The sequence below is a fragment of the Periplaneta americana genome, chromosome 1 (assembly GCF_040183065.1).
Source record: "Periplaneta americana isolate PAMFEO1 chromosome 1, P.americana_PAMFEO1_priV1, whole genome shotgun sequence".
Taxonomy (NCBI): domain Eukaryota; kingdom Metazoa; phylum Arthropoda; class Insecta; order Blattodea; family Blattidae; genus Periplaneta; species Periplaneta americana.
This window is the reverse complement of record NC_091117.1, coordinates 178,245,807-178,272,531: the sequence shown is the minus strand read 5'-3', so window position 1 is coordinate 178,272,531 and position 26,725 is coordinate 178,245,807. Positions and strand designations below refer to the sequence as shown.

The window sequence follows — 26,725 nt, the reverse complement described above, 5'->3', positions numbered from 1 at the left end:
AATGTACCAGAGTAAATTGCTCATTCGGTCTCAAATTTTGTTAATACTACTGTATCTCCTTTTTTATATTGTTTGTATTATTTTATTTCTATTTCTCTTGTTTGTTTGTAATTATATTCTTCTGTATATTTAAATTTAAATAAATAAATAAATAAATAAATAATAAATAAATAAAAACACTTCTGACAGTTTTTACCCATGAAAGAATTTATAAGAAATTGTAGACACTTAAATGTTACTCGTATCTCACAAGGAAATTCTTAATAAACTCAGCTGAAACCTTTTCTCAAACTGCGTCCATTGTAACATCTCCACAGTAGGACAAAATATAAAAAAATTAGCTAGCCATAGCCTACAAACTATAAGATTGCAAATCAAAACGTGACTAAATTATTATCGAAAAGCTGAATAGTCTCTGGTCTTTAATACACGTGTAATAAGCTCATAGTATTACCACAGTCTAGTATATAAAGTCACGAAGCTTGAGTTGTGAGGGTGCTAAGAACAATAGACTGTGCCGGTACTATTTCGCATTGTCTGTAATGAGGCGATATTAGCGATCCTAGTGGTTAGCAACTATCTATGGATGCATATTTACTACGTATTAAGCTTCGTGACTGTATATACTAGACTGTGATATTACGCATTAGATGCACGACCTTCTTTCGCATGTAACGTAACAAGGTACTAATACACGGAGGATGGCAACTCAACTAATTTCTCCAAATACGCGCCATTGTTTATTAATGCAACGGTCCGAGTAAACTTTCACATCCTTAGAGTTAATAAGGGAAGCGAAATTTTATATCTACCTACCTCTTGTGGAGACGTAATTATAATCTTTTCGCTGTAAGAAAAATCCTAATGTAAACAATAGCACGTGACAGAAGTGAAGCTTCATTGGCCGCTGTTTGGCGCCTTAGATTCTCAGTACGTGTCCCGCCTACTGTTGTACATTCTGTTTCATGTTAAACATTTCCCGTTACTCATCAAGTAGGCCTAATCTCACTACTATGCATTCGATGGTTAGGAAACATTTACTTTATAATTACTGTAATTAAATTATTTTAAACTTAGGTGTAAGGTCAATCGCTGCCGGACAAAGGAGTCGGAGTCGTCAGAACTATCGTCGGCAGGATTTATGACGAGACGGTCCACAACAGCTGGAACATGCGGTCTGATTGACTTGTTCTGAATAGATAACGTTGGATTCAACTCACTTAACTTATTATATACATTTAAGACTACTGGTATTTGTTTTTCTCCGCTTTTGAGAGGGTTTCCACTCTTATGTTTAATAACCACACACACCGAGGATGCAGAAGCCACACTTCAGTACCACGTGCTTACGTGAACAACTACGGGCTCAAGTGACGCCAGTTTGTTACAAGAACAGACTACCGTGGTATTACTGTTGGCGTTCATCCGCGTTCATAGTACATAACAATATATAAAAGTAGGTTTTCTTTTACATAGCGTTTTACATATGAGTGAAGTTGTATGTTTCATCGCATTTAACAACTAGTATTCAATTTTTTATTTTCAAATAACACAAGATTATGGTTTCCAAATACGAACTATATTTTCCTGCGTCATGTGAGTGTTTCGACTCGGAACCAATCACGGGTATGACAGCAACGTGCTTATGTTTACATTAGGATTTTTCTTACAGCGAAAATAGTATATATGCGTAGTTTGAGGGGGAAGTTTCGATATAAGCTCATTAACACTTTTCTCTCAGAATAGGATTTGTGAGTCTCCTGCACGGGAAAACTATTTCAGAAGGAATTCGATACCGTTCTGATAGAAATTATTTTTAATTCAAATTTTGAAGACGACGACACTTTGAATTTTGAATCCATAAATAATAATCGAATAACAAAACGTACCTGGCCACAGAGAAATGCTCGCTGACCTTCCCGGCGCGGCGGACCGGTTCGTGTCATATACGCAGACACGCTTCTTCTCGGCCTTCGAGGCTCGGCGTAAGAATGAACCGTGCGCGCACTCAATGAATGCGACAACGCAGAGACAGTTGCCTGTCACGCTCCGTCGATTAATATCCGCCACGCTACATTAACAGAGACGCAACGTCCCTTAACCATTCGAGACTCGCCAGTTCCCCAGCAATACACCGTCCACCTTAGCACCTGTTCTTAGTCAGCACTGTTACTTTAGCACAATTTTCTACCGTGAACTGCTTCGGAGAAAGCAGACAATGATGTTGCTCAGGTAATTCTGTTCCGTGTCTTTCAATCTGTGACTATTTCTCTATTGACTCAATTCCTTGTACAAAACTCTTCTTATAGAGAAAAGGAATATTCGATATGCTAACTGAACGACTTGAATAGCAACGTTGGAAACGATATCCTTCACGTCTTCCCTTCCCTGTTCTCCCACTCAGTCTTCAGAGAAATGCCTGCTACAAAATTAACGCACTTTGCAACACACTTACTTTGTCTGGAAGCCGTCAAACTCCTCCTGCTGCTCGTTGATGGAGGCCTCCAGGTCGAGGTAGGATCCGTAGTCGCCATCTTTGTACAGCTGCAGCGCCGTATCGTCCAACTGCAACAAACGGCACAAATCGGACTCTATAGTTCGGGTCAGCTTACTTAATACTCCAAGGGTGAAACCTAACCATTTTTCCTCCATTACTACATAAGTTAGTGGATTATGGTGATTTTCTAGTTTTTATATTTTGAAAAGAAATTGGAAGATTTGCTATTTTAAGTTATTTTAACAACCAACATTTTATTACTTTCAATTTATCCTTCGTATGTGCTATTTTAATGTTGCCTATTTCACAAATTTCATAGAACTTATTTATTATACTGTATAAACGAAATACCAGTACGTTCAAAATCTCCTCTCGTCCAGCCAATTTTCATTAGTGAAAAGTGCAAACTGTATGGTCTGTAAATACTGACTTAAAGGAAATAACATGTCAAATAATGAGAGGTAATACTACAATAGATAGAAGTCTACTACGTATGAGGAGGCGAGACCTGGCATGTGAACTTGCGATAGGGGAAATAATGAGCTATCAGAAAAGGAGTTTTTTCATGATGATTAATATTGTACGAATCTACCGACTCGGAAGTTCATCTCACACTAAAACCTGTCTACCTGATTAATTAGAATGCACAGATATATCAACAATACTATTAGGAGAATTTATGGTTGAGAATGACAAACTGGGTACTACACACGTATATCACAACACAACAGAACAGAACAGAAAGAAGACGTTTGTGTAATATAGTAACATATTTTATTTCATAATGTTTTCAACTTCAAAGATCATATCATATCGTATCATATCATATCATATCATATCATATCATATCATATCATATCATATCATATCATATCATATCATTTCATATCATATATCACATATCATCATATATCATAACATATATCATATCATATCATATCATATCATATCATATATCACATCACATCACATCACATCACATCACATCACATCACATCATATCATATCATATCATATCATATCATATCATATCATATCATATATCATATATTATATACGGTATCATATCATATGAACTTACAAATCCAACCTTTATCCATTAATTTTACTACAGAAAAAAGTATTAAAAATGTGTTTAAAAAAACAGAAAGATTACTCAACTGAATTGTTGTTTAAACATTTCAAAGTTTTCAACATTAAACAAATTTATTATTTTATTTTATTAAAATATTTTCACAGAAATCTTAACTTTGAAAGGTACCACATAAATATAGGACTAAAAATATTAATTATCTGCGTTTATCTGAATCTAAATGTAAAGCAATGCAGCTTTTTATCATAGCATGAGTCAAGGTCCTAGCTTAGATTATTAAACAAATTTTATTCTAATAATATTTTAACCATTAATCATCTCCAAATTAATAAAAAAATAATAAAAATTGTATTGGATTTATAGTTGGGTTTAGATATTTAACACTTTTCAATCTAATTTATTCACTCTCAATTTTATTTTTCTTTGTATTGGAATCCCCTCCTGAGCACGAGTCTTACTCTTTCAGGAGTGGGCTAGTTTATATTATATTGTATTAACTTGTATTCATTTGAAACTTACTAGCAATAAAATAAATAAATATCATATCATATCATATCATATCATATCATATCACATCATATCATATCATATATCATATCATATCATATATCATATCATATCATATCATATCATATCATATCATATCATATCATATCATATCATATCATATCATATCATATCATATCATATCATATCATATCATATATTATTTTTATTACAATTTCCGAATAGTAAGAAGAAACCTAAACCAGGTAAAAGCAGAAAATATTGGGAAAAAAAATACGTGTAAGCCCAAAAATCATGCGGTTTGAAGCTTCACGGATCTGAACTGATACTACTTTTTCTAATGGGAGAAATACCTACAGAATACTGCTAGCGCCTTGCATACAATATTTTAACATTATGCAGCATGAAGTCACTTGACTTGGTTGGAGCGTTGCCGTTGACATTTTCTTCTTCACAGAACATCGAGCGCAACCTTGACAATCAATACAACTGCAAGGGAAAACCGATGGCCAGAAGCTTCTTCACAATGGAGGTTAGAGAACTCGTCTTGAAACCCCGAATCATGTCTGCCTCGACTGGACTCACGTTTTCTGCAGGGGGTTCGGCTGGCTCGATCGCAGTGCTGATGGAGATACAAAGGCGTGTCCATTATGCTAATATAAACGTTCCTCTGAATGGATGGTTCCAGGAAAGGCCGGATACGTCCGATCATTTCTAATTTTAAGGTGGTTGGGTTTTATTTTCCTCGCATCCATTACAATATGTGCAATCTTAGTTTGTAAACAGAGACAGGCGTACCGTATAACACTGCGCTCATGGCATCACGTGTACCATGGAAGATTCCCACTGGCGATCTATAGAAACAAAGCATGATGTCTCAAAATTTCATAAACTGGGGGCTTGTATGTACCAACAGTGGTTATGAAATATATCATGGGCATGCAAGGCTGATTTCATAAGGTAGGCCTACAGCTGATATCCACAATGAAGTCCGACTTACATATATTTAAAAAATACAAATACATAAATTATTGTCTCCTTGTGAATTGAAGACTGTGCTTCTTGAAATATTACTGTAAATAAATCCGGTCCCCTTTATTGTCAGCGCATTTCGAACTGGTCAAGCAATGGACTGCATTTGCCACGCGTGCTTACCCCATTCCTGGACCTTTCTCTTCAACTAAAGTCAGCTGGGACAGCCGGGATTACCAGTGCTTCAGTTCACGGTTTTCAGTTCAGCGACTCGTGCGTGGTTTGTACGTTTGTACGTGACCTGTATCCGATAGTTCGAAATGCGCTGAGTATAGTATAGTATTTCCTTCCATTCATTATACGTCGAATATACATTGATAACAACTTCATTCTCGATAGCAATAAACATGATTATGTTGCCAACATGACTTAAGGTGAATACAATATAGGGCAAAAATAAGGAAATGAACAATCATCCAATCCCTATGGGAGAAATATAAACATCTATTATTATGCGAGGGAGCGTCAGTAAGTAGATTACAAATTGATGTACCGACCTACAATTTATTTTAATGTAGTGAACAAAGCTATCAGCACTAGATGACAATATTATTGATTTGCGCAAAAGCGAAACAAAGAAGCAGCAGTTGCAAGTTGACGTTGCGACTTGATCTCTGTATTGATACACGCTTTGTCTCGGGCAAGTAATGATGCGCCCACCTGTGATTCCGGTCTAGCATACCGTTTACTTCAGCCTGTCTGCTCGAATCAAATGGGCAAGTACAGTAGTAGCAAAAAAACCGGACCGACCCTTGTAGCTGATTTCAGAGTCACAGATTCAAATTTTGCTAGTCACAAAACACATCCATCTTGTACAATTAATTGTAACAATGAAATTTATTGCATTTGTTCGATTCTTACCGTCTTTTGTTTCCTTCAGTGCCTCAAACTTACAGACGAAAAAACTTTGAGAGTTTTATTTTCATCTGGCATCAATATTACATTTCTACCACTATTCGGCAAAGATAACTGCGTATTTTTACATTAAATAGCAGTACATACCTCTGGCTTCACTATCCATATTGAAATTACCACAGTTTGACACACTACACAGCACAGGATTCTTTTGTATCAGCTACAAGGGTCGGTCCGTTTTTTTTTGCCACTACTGTACATAGCCTATGCCTCCGTAACAATCTCCACTAGTTCACCGACTTGGAGTTCGATACTTGTCAACACTTCAGAGAACTTCTGCACCCAACTGTAGACAATTTGACGTTACAGGCAATGTTCAACATATACAAACAGAATTTATAGGCCTATATATGAATATCTTCTAGTTGGATGATCGTCCATCTCTGGTTCGGCATGTGGCTGTGAGGCCAGCAGCCGGCTGGTCGGTCTTGGCCCTTCGTGGGCTGTAGCGCCACGGATTATTATATATAAATATCCTTTGCTGTCAGATATTTTGCTCAGAAAAATCGCACAACGAAGCGCTGTTCGACAGAGGTACTCTCCTGCAGAGGAGCCGCCATCTTACAACTGCTGCTTGTTTGTTTCTCTTGTGCCGCCTGTGTGCATATTGATTACTTTGACACACGGATAATACTGTCATCTATCAGTGATAGCTTCAGGCGCTTCATTAAAAAATGTAGGACGCTATTTTGATTTGTAACTTACTGACTCGTCTGTGTATGATCAGGATTATAGCCTATGTATCCTATATGTTTCTCTGCATGCAACCATGAAACTTTTGATAGGTATGTGTGCAGGAACATGAATTTAACACTTTTGGAAGAAATTAGAACAATCGGTTGGAATTTATAAAGCTAACACGACAATAAATGGCACGTCCACCGCTGTGGACTAACGGTTAACATGTCTGACCGTCAAACGAACAGATCCGGGTTCTAGTTCTGGTTGGGACGTTACCTGGTTGAGGTTTTTTCTGGGGGTTTTCCCTCAACACAGTAAGAGTAAATGCTGGGTAAGTTTCGGCGTGGACATCGGACTCATTCGCCGGCATTATACCTTCACCTCACTCAGACGCTATATAACCATAGAGTTGATAAAGCGTCGTAAAATAACCAATTAAAAATGCATGACAATGAATCTCTATGGGAAGAATACAGATCTCTACTTCAACGCCTGTAGCAAGACTCCTGTGTGTTCAAAATGACGCGCGGTGAATAGGCCTACTTAAAAAAAAAACCCTACAGAACAAGAGGCAGTCATCCAAAACCTATGGGGAAATACAGGTACTGTCTTCCTCCGACGAGTTTAGCGCTGGGACCTGAGGTATTCTTGCCATCGGTGAGGGGGATTGCAGGTAGATTTTTTGTTGCTACAACCAAGCCGAGCCGAGCGGAGTGGGAAGTATTAATCGTCCAAAAATATGCAGTCTTCAGTTTGTAGTAATGTGTGAATATGTCATATACATATTGTTTACCTACGCCTATATGGATTTGTTATTAATATATATTAAATATATTGTCCCTGATGTCAGCTATGTTAATATTATATGAATTACTCATATTAAATATTTCACCGTTACAAGTCATTTTTAAGGAAACATGCTGTAAAAAAGTTTTTGATTTTATTCTATTGGAATTTTAGAATATGTGTGAATGGTATCGTGAAAAACAGAGTCCTATAATATCATGCGAAAATCATTTGTTGGTGATATCTTAAAATACAAATCAAGTAGTTTTACTTCTCAAGTGAGTTCAGCAGTAGCCTACAGTATATTTAAATTCATTACTTTACAAATTTAATTCAATTCTACTAATCACTAAATTTTATAATATGATTCTTCTTTTAATTTATATTATTGTAGTTGTATTATGATTTTTCTTTTTATTTATTTTATTGCATTTGCATTTCTGGTGGTGTGAGGGCCTTAACTTCACCAGAATAAATAAATAAATAATAACTAACTAACTAAATAAATAAATAAATAAATAAAAATTTCTACAATACTTTCCCTCTCTGAACACGTAAGTAGGAATGGTTGTATCTCTATCTCGTCAAAATACGTTACAAAATTAATAGGTATAATGCTCTCGTAAATTGGGCGAATGTTTTCAGTATAACTGTACTTCCAGACTGCCGCTGTCACTGTTCCCTCCCACTCCAGTACCGCGTTAAACTAGTAGGAACCACATTCCTCTCAGCACTAAACTCCTCAGAGGATGACAGTATGTTCTTCACTGCCAGGAATCTAACTTGAATCATTTAGATTTGTAGCCGAAAATCCTACACAAGAGCCGTGGACCAGGGTTGAAATCTCACGTTATTAAAATTTTACCCGTCGACAGGGAAGTGTTACGCTTACATGGAATGGCCTCTGCAGATGAAAGCCCTGTTAAATTAAGCGGTAACCACCTCAGAAGAACAGAATGAAGCCATAATTGCATTTGAACGCACCATTAACATTTTACCTTCTATAATAGAACAATAATGAGGACAGACTCGCGTCATTAAAAGTAAATAAGGGACGCAAAACTTTCAGATAGCAGAAACACGTCTGCTTAACACACACCTCAGTGCAGCGGTTAACAAGATGAAGTGAGTGTAATTCGGTGATCTCCTTTCTTCTGGGGCCGAGCTACTGAGGTATTTTCTGCAATACTGTCATTATAAAATTAGTACGTAATAAGCGACATATTCGTGCGGGGAAAGTTACCCTGTTAAGTAATAGATCCATCAGTTAGCGCACAATCAAAATGTTGTGTCAGTACTAACAACTATGAAGACTAAGTAAGTCTATATTGCGTAAATAAGTGTCGGGATTTTAAATGCAGCTCGGAAATCTGACATAACATATTTTCCATTCATTCACGTTGTCCACATAGTCTCGTTTTAAGGCGGACTGTTGTGACAGTGGAGAATATTTATTTTACCTAGATCTATGGTAAGTTAATTTGAAAATACTGTAAGTTACTTTGTGAAAAGACAACAAGACATGAAAACTGGCAATGAAAGTAAGGTTTCCTGCATATTTTCCGCACTCATTTTCCCCATATTTCCTATTAAATATATCTACACAATAACATTTTTTTTAAATGTTATGTTTTATTTAACGACGCTCGCAACTGCAGAGGTTATATAGCGTCGCCGGGTGTGCCAGAATTTTGTCCCGCAGGAGTTCTTTTACATGCCAGTAAACCTACTGACATGAGCCTGTCGCACTTAAGCACACTTAAATGCCATCGACCTGGCCCTAGATCGAACCCGCAACCTTGGGCATAGAAGGCCAGCTTTTTCTTTATATAATTAACACTTCATTAATAATAATATTTGATTTACAAATTGTTATGTGTGGGTAATATTAACAAAAAAAAAAAAGTTGGCGGGAGGTTAAGGCTCCCACCTTCACAGACAATCGATTTTAACCCTTCAGTCCTTGTGCCATAATTTATGAACACCAGTACTCGCGCGGATTGCATTTGTAAGCCATCTCTTTTTCTATAGCCAATTCTTCTGCACATATGAATATGTATTTTTACGTATAATAGTAACAATTTCAGTGATGCTGTTAAACTGTTTGTGATATAACAGTGTAACTCCATTTGAAATTCAATATTTGAATCAGTGATGTCAGTAATAATAATGTCAGTAGTAGTAGTAATAATAATAATAATAATAATAATAATAATAATAATAATAATAATAATAATAATAATATCATCATCTCCTCATCATCTTCTGCTACAAGCGGAAATTACAGAGTAATGTAAAAAAGCTTCAGTTTCTGATCGAATCCCTATGTAGTGTGCTTACTTACTTACTTACTTACTTACTTACTTACTGGCTTTTAAGGGGACACTCAACTATATATTGGAACTTTTTTTCCTATTTGACCAATCTTTTTCAAATTTGGTGAAAAAGTTTAATATGCACATGGAAAGTAACATGCAAAATCTCAGCTCATTAGATCCAATACTTTTCAAAATAAAAAATATTTCAATTTTTAATCAATCATTAATTGAAATATCACTTTTAATTATCATTTTCTATTTTATGGCTTTGTGCATTTGACTGTGACTTCTCAATGAATAGGGGAAGAATTCTGCATATTGATTTAGTTCTGTCACGTAAATTAGTGTAGAAATTTAATTTTTCATTTCTATGACACTTTTTCTCCCATTTTTAAGTTGAGTGTCCTCTTAAGGAACCCGAAGGTTCATTGCCGACCTCATGTAAGCCCGCCATTGGTCCCTAGCCTGAGCAAGATTAATCCAGTCTCTACCATCATATCTCACCTCTCTCAAATCCATTTTAATATTATCTTCCCATCCACATCTCGGCCTCCCCAAAGGTCTTTTTCCCTCCGGCCTCCCAACTAACACTCTATATGCATTTCTGGATTCGCCCATACGTGCTACATGCCCTGCCCATCTCAAACGTCTGGATTTAATGTTCCTAATTATGTCAGGTGAAGAATACAATGCGTGCAGTTCCGCGTTGTGTAACTTTCTCCATTCTCCTGTAACTTCATCCCTCTTAGCCCCAGATATTTTCCTAAGAACCTTATTCTCAAACACCCTTAATCTCTGTTCCTCTCTCAAAATGAGAGTCCAAGTTTCACAGCCATACAGAACAACCGGTAATAGGCCTATAACTGTTTTATAAATTCTAACTTTCAGATTTTTTGACAGCAGACTAGATGACAAAAGCTTCTCAACCGAATAATACTATGTAGTGTGCTTGTACTATTAATTTACACCTGATACCGGAGCAACGCGAGCGAGGAGAGTAGAATGTGATTGTTCCTCTCGCTTGACTTACTGTGCAGCGGGAAGTCCTACATCATACGGACTATTCCATATGAAATCGATCAGTAAAAAACCTCGCATTTTTTATACTCTAATTTTTTCCCTACTTATACAAGGTGCTGAGGGAAGTCCATTTTCAAAAAATATACTATCGAAAGTCAAACGGTTTTCGTATTATTGAGCGACAAATTTAGCGTATTTTATAAAAACAAGCCTCTTTCAGCGCTCAGAACTCTGGAACCATTTACTGCAGAACATTGAACGAGAGCTCATTTTGAAGCTGACATTTGGTAGGTTATGTTAAGAAGTAATCCTAATTTTAATGTATACAGAGAGACAGATAATCTGATTTTACTTGCTTTTAGGCTTTTTGATCATTTGTAAAAATGTAAAAAAATATTGAGAAAAAACTTTGCATTATTAAGAGGGATTCGGCATTGTTTGCTTAGTGGTACGGCAATAAGTTTCGAGGGTATTAAATAAATTATTTTCACACGCCTAGACTTGAACGGCGCAATGGCCGAGAGCTGTAGATAAGCGAGCATTGGGCGTCATTTTTCTCCTGTGTTTATGAAAACTTGTGATAAAGCTAGCCCAGCCACGAATGCTAGAGGAAACATAACGTGTTTGTCTCCTGGCCTGGTCTCGCAGTCAGCTGGTTAGTTCACGCGCGTATTATTTATTTTCTTTATTTGATATTTTCAACACTTTCTTATCAATGTACCACCAGTAAAAAATATGTGTTTATTTGTACTTTCAATGCGGCATCTAACCATATATTTTAAAAATATTTTTTCGTTGCCAAAGGCGTCGTAATGAAGAAAAATCTCAATTTCTTCATTTCCATAAAAAGTAAGAAAAACTGTTTACATGTCAATATAAACTATAATTTCTCAGCATCAAAATAAACCATGATTTTGATGATTGGGTGAAAGGGTTTCGGAGCCACAACAGTTTAAAGTTGCTAATTTTATGAAAATACAATAAATTTAAACATTATTAATTTAAACATTATTAAGTTCTGATGCCTCAAACTTTGCACAAAGCATTATATCACAGTTGTCTACGTACAGAAAAAGTTTCATTGTATTTAAAAATTGCAAGGTCAATTTTCTCTATATTTCGGTTGATTTGAGATGGAATAGCCCATACAGAGATTTTACCACTCGTCGACGCTACTGCGCATGAAACTGAACAGGGTCAGATCTAAATACAAGCACTGTACTTATATAGGCCTACCAAAAAAGAAAGGCAGAGGAAGTCACAAACTACACCGTTTGTGCCAAGAGATTCCCTAATGCATAATTTATGTTGGGCTCCAGAAATGCTACACTAACTCAGGCGAATTAAATTGGAACCAATTGATTTACAACTGCGATCTCGACACCTTTCGCGACATCTGATGTCTTGAAACAGCTGGGCGCGTGCGGAGATCACAATCTAATACAGCCACATTATGAATCTGTTCCAGTTTCATGTTTAATTTGATTATGAAAGAGCAATATTAAAAGAATATGTGTACTGCTGTCTTCATTTAACCTCCTCTTAAATATTGCGATCTTTTAGGCAGTTACGTCACTACTATAATAAACATGGTACAATACATTATCAAACAGTCACGTCTTCCAGACTTATTTGCTACTTAGCATGACGCAAGTTTTTCTAGCTCTTCATGATGAGCAGTTGTGAAGAAAGAAGAGGAAAGGAGACCGGAAAAAAACGAACAAAGAAAAATGAGTGTCGCAAAGGTGACTCATTCTTTCTCAATACACCAACATAGACAAATTACATTAAATAATTTAATATGCACCCAAATAAGATCAATTATTATTTTCTCGATTACACACAAAAACATTCTTTAATCAGAAAATTAAGACATTTTGCTTCATCTGTAAATTTTATGATTTGAATCGATACAATTAAGTAATTATTATGGCATAAATTTATATAAAATTGAACGTACCTACATATATTTTAATAATTTCCGACATTATTATTACGATACAAGTGTTAAAACTGAGATTTCAATAGTACAAATTACCCAGTTCTTGGCATTCAAAATCAATACTGATATACAGAGTACTAAGGAAAAAGTATCCAATAGTTAAGGATGTGCTAGTATGCATCAAAACAAGAAAAAAATGTCTAATAAACATGGGTCCTACAACACGTACTTTCTGAGTTCTGAAACTTGTTCATACGAGGTGCTCAATGTGATGTCCATTCACGGCAGTGCATTCCTCTGCCCTTCGGCGTAAGAAATCGCGCACTCTTTGAAATTGACCTGGTTGTTCTTGATAACCAAAAGTCTAGGGGATTTAGATTTGAGGAACGTTCAGGCCAAGGTGTGGGGCATCCCCAATCAATCCAGCGTCCTGAAATGTCAGCGTCAGGTGTTCACGCTCATTGCGGAAAAAATGTGCTGGCGTGCCATCATGCATGACAACATCTGTAGTCTTTGCTGACATGGCACATACTCCAGCAAGGTAGGAAATACATTAATTAGAAAATCCTGATAACGAGCCCCAGTTAATCTCTGTGGTAGCACGTATGGCCCTTAAGCTATCGCTAAGAACGCCTGTCCATATGTTGATTGAGAATCGGCGCTGATGCCTTGTTTCTTCAACTGCATGGGAATTTCCATCAGCCCACACATGCTAATTACGAAAATTCACAACACCATCTCTGCTGAACCCCGCTCATATCCGCAACCAAACTTTTCTTTTCAGTATCCCATGCCAGGGGTGTCAACTACGGTATGATTATCTGGTAGTCTGCTGTATTGTAGGGCAGGAAAATGTATTGCCATAAATGGATGTGTCCACACCTGTGGAGTAACGGTCAACGCGTTTGGCCGCGAAACCAGATGGCCCGGGTTCGAATCCCGCTCGAGGCAAGTTATCTGGTTGAGATTTTTCCGGGGTTTTCCCTCAACCCAATACGAGCAAATGCTGGGTAACTTTCGGTGTTGGACCCCGGACTCATTTCACTGGCATTATCACCTTCATATCATTCAAACGCTAAATAACCTAGATGTTGAGACAGCGTCGTAAAATAACCCAATAAAAAATAATAAAAAAATAAACGGATGTCACATTGAGCACCTCCTATGAACAAGTGTTCAGATCTCAGAAAGTATGTCTTGTAGGACCTATGTTTATTAGACATTTTTTCTTGTTCTGTTGAATACTATCACCTCGATAATTAGGTATGCCTTAATTTTCTGGGGAATTGGTAGCAAAATTGGGAGTGTCTTGATTTTGCAAAAGAAAGCCATTAGAATTCTATGTCAATCAAACTATCTTGAACATTGTCGACCTCTTTTCAAACAATCACAGATATTAACTGTCATAAATTTATATATATACGACCTAGTCCTTTACACTCGACAAAATATAGACAATTACTCATTAATAGCCAATATACATGATCATGAAATTAGAAATAGTGAACCAATTAATATTACATACTGCAGATTACATAAAACTAGTACAAATTTTTCTGTCATGGGGATAAAATTATATAATAAGCTTCCCAGTCAATATTATAAGTTACCAACCAATAGTTTCAAATCTAGATTTTATAGTTGGCTTTTAATTAATTCTTTCTACTCTGTAGATGAGTTTCTTAACATAAATTCATACGAAATTGTTTTTTAATAAATAAAGTTATTTAGATTATTTACAAGTATGTATGTGATCCATAGTAATTTCTCTCCCGACAGGTCGCGGCCCTGTCAGGCCCGGGTGGCGTGGGTCGTGTAAATGTACCTAGAAGGGAGAGGTTAAACTGAGAGAAAGAAAGAAAGAAAGAAAGAAAGAAAGAAAGAAAGAAAGAAAGAAAGAAAGAAAGAAAGAAAGAAAGAAAGAAAGAAAGATTAGTTACAATTTATTACATAAGAGTGAAGTGTTTTCATTAATTTTAGAGTTTCAAAATTTTTTGTGTTTTCATTCTAATTACTGTTTTCAATTATATGTGTATTTTCAAATATATGTTTTTTTTGTGACGAAGCCTATAACTGTATGTTTAATGGCTTAATAAATTGAATTGAATTAAAATATTGGATACTTTTGTAACACTGTATATTCATCTTACTGAAAATTGCATCTTTTTATAAAATGTGAGAACAAGTCTCCTGAAGTGCTACAGACACGATGAAATATCTCTTACTACACAAATAGGTGATGAATATTGCTAGATTTCATAAAATGCCTAAATACAGGCTACATTATAATTTTCTGAGTACCTTTTGTGTATCTTCTGACATCCTAAAACTTTTGTGTCAAGAAGCTTTGGATGCTATCTAATATCATTCTGGTGCAAGTGCAACACTTTCCTCAATGATGTTCAACTCTTGACAGCTGAGCTTGTAGGCATTTACAAGGCCAACCAATAGCAGTAAGCCATTATTATTGTAAGAGAAGTCTGTGTTAGAATTAGTGTGTTTAGTTACGTTGTGCACTTTGCACTCGATGTTTATGATAATATGGAAATTGAAAGTTATAAAAGGAATCTCCTAATATAACCGGGTCAAGTATGTGCCCCGAGTTACCTTGCATAGTACAATGTCCTTGTAACTAGAACGTGGGGTTTAAAATCCTGAAAATTGTTATTTTCTTGTTCTCCCACTCAAACTTGTGTTGGCCAATTCACGAAGGAGCGGCGCACTGATTGGCGTGTACACATAATCCCACTAATGCCGTCCAGCTCCCGAGTTTTGTTTACAAGGAGACTTCGTCTTCCACCCCACTTCATGTGCATATAGGCACACAGGTAGCCGTGCTTTGCGTATAGGGATAATCTGAACTAGCACCAACAGATAGCGCGCGTGTACTTTGAGGGATGCGCTTTGCGTGTGCATTTGTTTTCCAATATTAGAGAGGCAACTAACTTAGAACCGAAAGTGAAAGATGATATTACGGAATTGTATAATAAAGATGGTGTATTAATTACGGACAAATTTGAAATAGCTCAGGAGTTTAATAATTATTTTTCAAATATTGGCATTGAAATTGCTTCTAGTATAAGAACTAGGAAAAGTGGTAATTTTTGTAATAATATGAAACAACTACAGTCTTCTATGTTTTTGTTCCCTGTAACAGAAAATGAAATAATTAAACATATTACCTCATTACAAAATAACATAAGCCCTGGTGAAGATGCTATACCCTCCAAAATATTTAAACTGTTCAGTATTTTCTTGGCTAAACCGCTTGTTTGTGTATTTAATTTGTGCTTCTTACATGCTAAATTTCCAGATAAATTGAAAAATGCTATAATCGTCCCTATTTTCAAATCTGGAGATAAAAAATGCACGAACAATTACCGACCAATATCTTTACTCTCATGTATATCTAAACTCTTAGAAAAATGCATAAAAAGTCGTCTATTAAATTATTTGGACAAATACAACGTACTTTCTTCAAATCAATTCGGTTTTAGAAATAAACTTGGCACAGATGACGCTATTTCATGTGTTACAAACAAAATCATATGCGAGTTAGACCGAGGGAATAAATGCTTGGGTATATTTTTGGATATTCGAAAAGCATTTGATACCGTTAACCATGATACTTTATTAGAGAAATTAAACTTGTTAGGCATTAATGGTCATGTTCTAAGTTTATTTAAGTCATATTTGAATAACAGAAATCAAGTAACTAAAATTGATAATGAATTTAGTTTTACTCAAAACATAAAAGTAGGGGTCCCTCAGGGCACAGTTCTTGGTCCAATTTTATTCTTGATTTATATAAATGATTTGTTATTAACAGATTTACGCAAATATAATCGGGTTATATATTCATATGCGGATGATACCGTAATTCTTTTTGGTGAACAATCTTGGGAAGGCACTTATATTAATGCGAATAATGGATTACAGGTAATTAAAGAGTGGTTTGATTCAAACGCTCTTTCCTTAAACACATCCAAAACAACTGTTGTTCCATTTTCACTAAGGTCCAGTGGTCTTCAATCTCCTCAATCTTCCTTTAGGCTCAAAATTCATCATTCAGATTGTTCTTCTCAAAATTGTGATTGTCCCATATTAACCGAATCCTCAGAAGTTAAGTATTTAGGCATTACGATCGACCAACACTTACGATGGAACAAATATATTACATATTTATGCAATAGATTACGTAAAACAATTTATATCTTTGTTATACTTCGGTCATATTTACCAATTAATATTTTACGTCTCATTTATTTAGCTTTATTTCAATCCATTCTCCAGTATGGAATTTTAGGGTGGGGAAATGCTTGTAATTCTAATCTCACTCCACTAATACTTATTCAGAAAAGAATAATTAAAATATGCCTTAATAAACCAATTGATTACTCATCTGAGCTTTTGTTTACTGATTTTAATGTTTTGAAAATTAAACAGATTTATTATATTGCCTTATTGATCTTCATACATAAAAACCGTAATAAATTCAAATTGTATCATCATAAATATGGAACTAAAAGATCCGATTTTATACGACTAGAGGAACCAAAGTGTTTCACAAGCACAGCTCTGAGCCATGGTACCTACTTTGGTCCAAGGTTATACAATAAAATAATTGATAAATATCCAGATTTGGAAAATTTTAGTATCAGGATTTTCAAAAACAGCGTTAGGAATTTAATTTTTAAAGAATATATATTGATTTAATATGTATAAGTATTTGTATGATTTAAATTGTTAAAATTGAAATTGTATTTTTAAATTTAATTTAATCCTGTAATTTTTTTTTCTTGACCCAGTTTGTGTCAAAAAATTATCTTTGTGTTTATCTTTGTGTTTAGATATCTCCCTGAGCACGAGTTTTTTACTCCTTCAGGGAAGAACTAAGATTGTATTTCTGTCAATGTTATTTTATTAACAATAAACAATAAACAATATATAAACATTGAGGATTTACGTAGTGTATTAGTATATTAAATACTCTTAAAAACAACTCAAAATGCTAAATTTTTGTTGTGTCCCTATATGTAAAAACCAGGGAAAGCTTCTTGCCTTCAATCAGGTCCCGAAAGATTCTGAATATATGCTTTCAACCTTAAAAAAATATAACTAATTAAATTGCGCCTATTAAACAAAAAGAACTACTTCAAATAAGGAATTGCTGGTTACAGTTTAATTTTGGAAGAGGGCAAAGAAAAAAAATAATAGAAACATATGCAACCTCGACAGCAAGCTATATTAGCTTAGAATGTATGCAGTACTTGTAGGAGTCTCCGAAGTTTACATTTTCTTACTCAAATGCATCACTTTTAGAAAGATTTACAATAATTGTGATAAAATAGGTATACAGGTTAAACCAGCTGCCCTTACAATTCCATAAGATGTGCAACCCGTTAAAAGAGAAATGACGCAATAGTCTCTATTCTCAGTTTGTTCCTTAATTATTATACTGTATGGTAACAGCGCACTTCGCGTCATAAGAATAAGACGGTTCCAAAAACACCTCATTCTTTCGTACGATGGAGTTAAGAGATCCACTGTCATTTTTCAAATTGTTTTAAGAGACTATGACTGCCTCTTAATCATCAGTTGAGAAGGTAAAATAATATGTAGATAGTAACAAAACCAATGAATTTCTTCTTCGCCAGATCTTTCAAAATAATGAATTCTCTAATTCTCAGCAAATTAGTATCATTTTTTAAAATGTGTTACTATTCTTACTATAAAATTATTATTGCTGTTAGAAGTAAATATTTATTTTCTCGTCGATCTGGGTAACGTAGTCGGTATAGCGCTGGCTTTCTGTGCTCGAGGTTGCGGGTTCAATCCTGGCCTACGTCGATGGCATTTAAGTGTGTTTAAATGCGACAGGCTCATGTCATACAAAATTCCGGCACACCGGCGACGCTGATATAACCTCTGCAGTTGCGAGCGTCGTTAAATAAACCATACTTTTTTTTTATTTTATCTCAAATTTCGTTTAATCTTTGGGTATTATTCCTGGAAATATGCTGCCGTCTATTAAAGAGTCCACTTAACATCCTAACAAATTGATTTTAAGATTTTTAGTCGGACGTTGGGGTAAATATGGCTACAACGTGATAATAACCACTTGACGAGGCATTGAAGCTTTACCTCCTCGCTCTCCTACATCTATAAGAACGGGTACGCATTACTATCATGTATGTAACAGACTCTCTGCAATAAGGTAGCAAATTAAAAAAAAATTGGCAAAGTATTTCACAGTGGATGAGCAGCATTCCATCACGCGCACGAGCACAAAGAGGTTCAAACGAGACATCTTGAGCGCTTGCAGCTCCAGTAACACAATGCCACTGTTCCACATAGCGCCTTGTATCCACTATCTGGACTGTTTGATAAACTGTCAAAAACTCCAACATGCCAACAAGAACTGCGGCACTTCCGAGCTTCACTTGAAGCACAGGACATAGGCAATGCTCATTTCTGAAGAAAAGAAAATATGACCATTGTACAGACGAGGATGCTTACGGTGTCTCTGGCGATCATAATGAAAACCTAAGACGAGTGGAGGGAGAAAGACAATTATAATGAAATTAGAGATGAAGATGAGAAAGAACAAGATGGTTGTCATAGGACACAACAAATAGAAAGGAGAATTGGAGTAGACGAGGATTAATTTAAGGAAAACTGAAAAACGAAAAAAAGTGACGGTTTTGGCCGTCATGATATTGCTTATGATGATGATGATGATGATGATGATGAGGATACTTATGATAACAGCTAATGCAGCTAAAGAAGCAACTACTGATGTTTAAGCACGTGGAAGGTACAAGGCCAGAGAGCGGTGTTCTAGCTGGCGGTAGTCCCTCCCCCAGAGGCAGACAGTAGGTGAGCATTATGCCTACTGTCAAGCGCGGAAGAAAGTGTTTACATTACGATGACAATTTTATTGAACTAAGGATCTGCAATACCAATAACCAAAAATGTATTTAAAAATAGGCTTAAGGACTTTACTAATAGACGGTAGTATATTATACACACTATTTAAAGGGCATAATTGATATTTTTTTTATTGAAGTGTTGTATCAGTGAAGAAGTGTGTTGTGTCAGTGAAGTGTGTTGTGTAAGTGAAGTGTGTTTCTGTCAGTGAAGCTTTATACTTCATAGTGGCAGTGCAAAGTATTTGAACAGTGAAATATTTCTGAAGTGTTAGTGAAATCAGGATAGAATCAGTGAAATGTGTCGTAGTTCCAGTGCAGTGAGTGAGTTGTCAGCGAAATGTGTGTAGTGCTGAAAGGTACTTGTGCAGATATGAACGTATACTCGTGGGTTTTAGCTCGAACTTAGGGTTAAGATACAAATTAGATTTACTTTAAATGTTATTTTAAGTGATCGTGCTTCATTTAATTTAGGATCCTCCCTATTATTATTATTATTATTATTATTATTATTATTATTATTATTATTATTATTATTATTATTATTGTTAGTAATATTGTTATTAAATTATTATTAATTGTATTTTTTATTAATTCTGTTTATTATTAATTGTCATTATTGAGTGTAATTAGTTACCACTCCCTCCGAGTATATACCCATTTGCAGTATGAATAAATACATACATACACATCTATGTGACAACGCTGTCTTCACCTCCCTTGTGGTGCTGGAAAGGCAAATAACGAATGCAGTTTATATTGGCTGTTCCAAGCGGGCAGAAGGTAGAAGAAGCTTCGAAAGTAGGAGTTATCAACTATCAGAAGTCGGTTCTGTGCTTGCAGTAACATTAGGAAATAGATTTTTAGGTAAATAAACTTTTATTCTGCATTATAAACACACTCAACTAATTTCTGAAACTCGAAATGAGGAATATCTAGCGTAAATACGAATATTTACATAAATATATTTTTAAAAACTTGTATGCAAATAAATGTTTTTGGAAATTATTTATAAATATATTTCTTGTATTTCGCGCTAAATTATATAAGTCTACCGTTGTGGCTGAAGGGATAGCGAGTCTAACTCCGAATTCAGCGGTCTCGGGTTCGATTCCCTGGGTGAGGTTTTTTCGGGGTTTTTTCCCGCACTCCTATGGATGAATATCAGGTAACTTTAACAGGCGATTGGAACCCCACTTATCTTCGCCAATTTCTTTGCTCCCCCATCATCCTTTCCTCATCATCCCGTTTCTTGTTTTTCAGATCACTCTACCGGCGGCCTCCCGAAGCTCTGACTCTCTCGATCGGCCTCCGTGGAATGTAGTTCAGCGATGTTGGATGGTTTCTGCAATGGCACTCGAGGTGGACCTACTCGAGGGAGGACTTTCGCCTCGGACCGACAGAAGGGCCTTGGAAGAATTTGCCGAAGCAGGAATGGTATATGGATTCTGTCGCTATAGGGACCGGTCGTTAAGGGAGTACTGTGATTAGGGCGGTGCGCGTAGGGGATCTGTGGCATGAAACTCATTCCATATCGGGGGTTAGCGCAACAGATCTCAATAAGTCGCAGTACTGGGCCATCCGTGCCCTCCAATTAAATTCCATTCCATTCCACATCTTAAAATATATGTATAAATAAATATTTACTGGCAATTCCTTATAAACAAATCGTTTAATTTCTTGCATTTCAAGGCTCAAAATTACATATGTGTACATACATAAAATAGCCTTAACAAATATTTCGCAGCATACTCGTAAAGTACCGGATGATTTAGATCAAGAAGCAAACAATAAGATCGCATAAATGTTAGTCACATTCTCCTATTTCAAGTATTCCAGACCATTTCATGCGACTTGGAAAGTTACTTCCCTCAATCGACAGAGATTTGTGATAGTGAATTCAGAGAAGGAATTTCAAACCTATAACCAGTGAGTACCTATAAACGCATACTTTTCTCTTCACACAAAATGGATATTTTTAAGTTTATAGCTAATTTGTGCTAGGCTTGTACGCCATGGGACCCGAATTCAAATCCTGTCAATTGACCCTGGAGTTAACTTATGCTGGACAAATACGTGATCCAAGCTACACAGGGTTTTATCGGGACACTCCGGCTTCCTTGCAACATTCTAACAATTCTCTACGATCATCAACAATTACGAGTGTAATGTAGACCCACCGCCTGTGGTGCTTTCTGGATAGCCTCTGACGAACTAAGTGGTCTACACTTCTCGGTACTGGCGACATCTACGACCAACGCTCGTAGAGTCAGGATGAATAACGGCAAGTTAAGGGCCCTGTCATTGAACAAAAATGTTTATAGGGTTTTTTTCAATTGTATCACCTAAAAATAAACGTTTTTCATTTTCAGTATTTTTAGTGTCTAAAACTCCTAGGGCCATATTCACAGACATTCTTAGTGCGGGCTTCCGGTGAATGATCAGCGAACTAACGTTTTTCGTATTCATAATGATATGATAGCGATATGATATGACATGAATCCTGTACAAGTAATCACTCGATAGCCGGGGCTAGTTTAGCACGCTCGTAGCGAGGGCTAGCTAAATGTCTATGCATAGCATCCCTAGTGATGAAAAGTAACAGAAAGAAAAAGAAGATCGAGAAAAATAATATAAGAGAGCAGAGATGAAAGGAGAACAATAAGAAGGAAGAAAAATGAAAAGGGATAAACAAGAAAGGGAAGAAAATGAATAATGTCGAAATGTAAATATTACTGTAGTCTATTATAATTAAAAGAAAGACGACGATGTGGTTACGAAAACACTGATGATATTGCAATAACGTAGGTGGTAACGATCACGACGAAGACGATGATGATGAACTGACTGATGGTGATATGATGACGATGCCGGTGACAGTTCGAGAAAGCGATAATGGTGATAACAATGCAATGATGACGCTGTATATTCTGTAATTAGCATGATATATGTCAGGGGCTATAAATGACGTAGAGATGTTCCTGAAGATCACTGCGGAAACAAGCTTTCCTGTGTCATCTAGGATTCAGGTCTAGAATGCAGATGGTTTCTCTTGGTGCATCTGAATCTGCCAAGTGGGCTGCTGCACTTTCTCCTATGTTCGGGGTCGTGTCACTCAAATCCGGTACAGTGCGGCACCCCGAGGGCCACTTGTGACTAGTGGATGCGATCTCGTTCGTTGCTACTTGACTAGTTTCCTTTTGCAGCACGCGTCATCCATTTGAATTGATGTAAAAGTAGGGAAAACGGGACAGATTACAGAACAATCGCATATAGTTACTACCGATAACGATCATCGCTACACCTGCGAAATAAGGAGATATAAAATCTCGTCGTTATCATTTATTTCAGAATACATATTTTTTTTTTTTTTTTTTTTTTTTTTTTTTTTTTTTTTTTTTTTTCAGACAGTTATATATCGCATGGTGCAGACCTGAAGCGGTATTTCCAATTTCATCTTCTCTTCTGTAAATATAAGACAACCGTTCCCACATCCTTATCTAAGTGAACCCGCTACAGTTTAATTTAATTGCAGTCCTATATTATGTCGTTGAGAATGAAGATATTCTCGCCCTTTGAGAATAACTTCTATAAGCCATTTTGAGCATAACATATCATATGAACATGGTCCAATTTATAATTAATTTGAAATTTTTTCGTAAAAATCCAAACGTCATACTGTGAATCAGGCTTTGGAGTTGCTTGCATCATAATACAAACATTGGAACGTAAACTAAATGTTGGGTTGCCTTGTAACCAGCGTATTCCGAATTTCACCGGACCGGTGGACAACAATGACGTCACGCTGCAGCGAAATAGGAACAAAACTGCTAGAAGGTTCGATGGCTGTCATGGCGGCTGTACAAGTTGTTGTCTGTACTGCACTAGCAAGATTTTGCGAAATTTTCGTACTGTCATCTCGTTCAAAGAAAATAGATCATAAAAGATTTATTTCTTGAACCGGTAGTAATAACTGGTCCGTTGACATGTTCGCTCATAAGCCATTAACTTATTGTTTTTACGTTATGCTCATTACAAATAATACAGCAGAACACACCGCCATGACACAACAGTGAACGATGTCATTCGTCTGCTAATTCCCGCCCTATACAAGAACCAATCAGATTCACTGATGGCGGCTGATGGAGACTGCCACTACCTTTGCAAGCTGATGGAACCGGTGCGACACCGGTGGAGCATCAGTGACTCATCGTTGAAATTCGGAACACTGTGATGCCATCAGATTACTCAGCGCTGAGATTCGGAATACGCTCAACGTTAAGTACGGAGGTGGAGAGGGGAAGATAAGTCTGTCCGTATTGTGCATGTTGTTGCGCTCATCAAGAACAGCTGTGCCGAGGTACGAAACGCTACGCGCGTCATTCACATCCGTGCGGACAAGTACATTGAAGCGAAAGGAAGGATATTTGAAAATCTGCTTCCAAACTGAGGTATGTTTATTTTATGATTATTTTGAATTAATATTTCTGTGTATTTTAAGTGAATGATTCTTTGTTCTGCTCAAGACCACTGCTACCTTCGTAGGATTCAATCAGCTATAACTCTCTAACGGTTGCTAATCGTATAAAATTTGATATGATTTATGTTAAAAATGATCTACAGTATGTAACTCATTACTAACATTACTAACTACTCGTATTAACATGGTGGGAGAAAAAAAAAAACTTTTTTTATCTGCCCCCAACAGAATGTTTGCTTGTAAGAAAATGGTCTTTAGTCATTGAACGCCTTCCACTTCGTATAGATCAGCTTGTGAGTGTAAAGGCTCATTCACAATGAAAATTAAACATAACCGTAACATAAACACAGAAGTTTGCGCCCAGGCTACCAAATGGGATCATTCGCAATGATTCACATAAGCATTGACATAAACATTACAGTAAGACGTTAACATGAAAGTTTGCAAACTCCAAACTTTCATGCTTATGCTTACGTGATTTGCAAACAGAACACAATCGTGGAGCGCTGAAGTATACGACAGAATATGAGGAAATGGCGTCGTTGTTATGTTTCCATGGTTACCAAGTATGTTTGCTGTTACGTTTATGTTCCCATCGTGAATGATGGTATGACTTCTTGATTTTACCGTAACGTTTATATTCTTAAGTTAACGCTTACGTTATGTTTAATTTTCATTGCGAATGAGCCTTATCCCACAGAACGACATATTTGGATACATACTAAAGAACAATTGAGGTCTATCTTTTGAATAGAAAGTGGATAAGGAAATAAACTATAAACGACAATATTTCCATCGTGATAAAGAAACTGAATTGTAAAACGTGTAACGAGAAAGTATGTCATCTTCGTGACACTCTTCCTTTTTAAAACTTCAATAATTATTGACCATCTACGCTTATGTCTACACTTCGAAATCTACAAATAGGTATGGTTAAATATATTTCTGGGTTGTAAATCGCGACCTCGCCTTTCTATTTTCAATCAATTTTTTGAGCCGTAATAAATCCACTTCTATTTTCACATTTTAAAGTTCCGACTTCGTTAAAGCAGAGCTGAAATCGCTGTAGAGTATAGTCTTGATTGCAGCACAGGTTACGCTGATGACCTTGCTTCCTTGTAGATGCTCACGACGCGGCGCAGAGATAGCGCGTGGACACGCCAACACAATTAGCCCATAATGGCACATCGCATTCTTACATAACGCAGTGAAACTGAGCGCGGAGAGGTCTTTGAACCTGGATCCAAAATAAACAGCGAGCGAAGCGGAGTTAGATTACATCTCCACAACTGACGGTGATGCTGGGTTTAATGGCGCATCCACTAATAAAATTAAGAGTCCAGAACTTGTTGTTAGTGTTAGGTATCAGCTTTTGAATTGTTATTCACACTGAGAACAATCACAAATTTAATCTACCTACACCATTTTAGCTTATTCTTCTGGCGAACAAGGTTCAGCCCCAGGGCCCGATTCGAGACTCAAAGTTGTTCTGACCAAAAATTCTTTCGTAACCACTGCCCCCCCCCACTTGTATCCGTCTTTTATATCTATAATCAAAATGCCTTCTCGAGAACCTTTCGCACCACTATAACCATCACTACCACCACCATTCATAATAGTTACAATAGGGCTTTATGTCACGCAATTATTTATTCATGTTCACAAACAGGTTGTGGAAAAACACTTTTATAAACTTTGAAAGATGATAGAATAAATCGAAATAAACAATTTCAGTTAAGAAAGTAAGGAATGAAAACGCAAAGAGTCTCCTGCATTGAAGAAGCCCAAATTGCACAAATGATGAACCAGTGCTAAATTCAGATCTTTTCTCCCCAGGAGGGAGATTTATACTTTACACCATTGGTAGCCAACTGGCGGCCCACGGGCCACATCCGGCTCGCGATATGATTTATTTCTGCCCTTTGAAGTTTACTAAAATAGTCAAATTTCTAAGGGAACACGTTTCGATTTCTGTTGAAGTGCTGAACAATCTAGCGAATGTTGAATCCTTGAGAAACGTGGCTTTCTTGCCTTTATCACTCAATATCTAAGTGTTCTAAATTCGTAATTGAAGATTTACTGAAATAGGCAAATTTCTAAGGGAACACGTTTCGATTTCTGTTGAATTGCAGAACAATCTGGAGAATGTTGAATCCTTGAGAAACGTGGCTTTCTTGCCTTTCTCACTCAATATCTAAGTGTTCTAAATTCGTAATTGCAGGGAAAAAGATAGAGTGTAAGTCAATTGATCGCCTTTGTTGACAGCTTTCTTAAAAAATTAGAATTATGTAAGATTTGCATTAATGAAAAATAATCGTTGTGAAGTCTGGGAGAGAAGAACATGGAATTTGGGGAATATAATTAAATTAATGAACGATTGATTTCAGAGTTTAACCGACGTTTTCAAAATTTCGAAAGATTTAGCCCTGATATTTCTTTTTCAATAATCCTGTACAGTGTAATTTCGAATCTCAGCCACGTCATTCTGCAATTAGAGCATTGTGAACTTCAGTGTGATCCATGCA

General features: G+C 36.3%; 1 protein-coding gene across 6 annotated transcripts in view; it reads right to left on the bottom strand.

The window, feature by feature from the left end:
• Window positions 1–26,725, bottom strand: part of Fhos (Formin homology 2 domain containing) — a 758,651-nt gene that overhangs the window by 268,469 nt on the left and 463,457 nt on the right. For all 6 annotated transcript variants that reach the window (XR_011333454.1, XM_069833164.1, XM_069833173.1 and 3 more), the window contains exon 6: window positions 2,456–2,565. Coding sequence is in view for 5 of the 6 variants with exons in the window: in XM_069833164.1 (XP_069689265.1) it covers window positions 2,456–2,565 (110 nt within the window). In the remaining variant the exon portion in view is untranslated. The remainder of the gene's footprint in view (window positions 1–2,455; window positions 2,566–26,725) is intronic.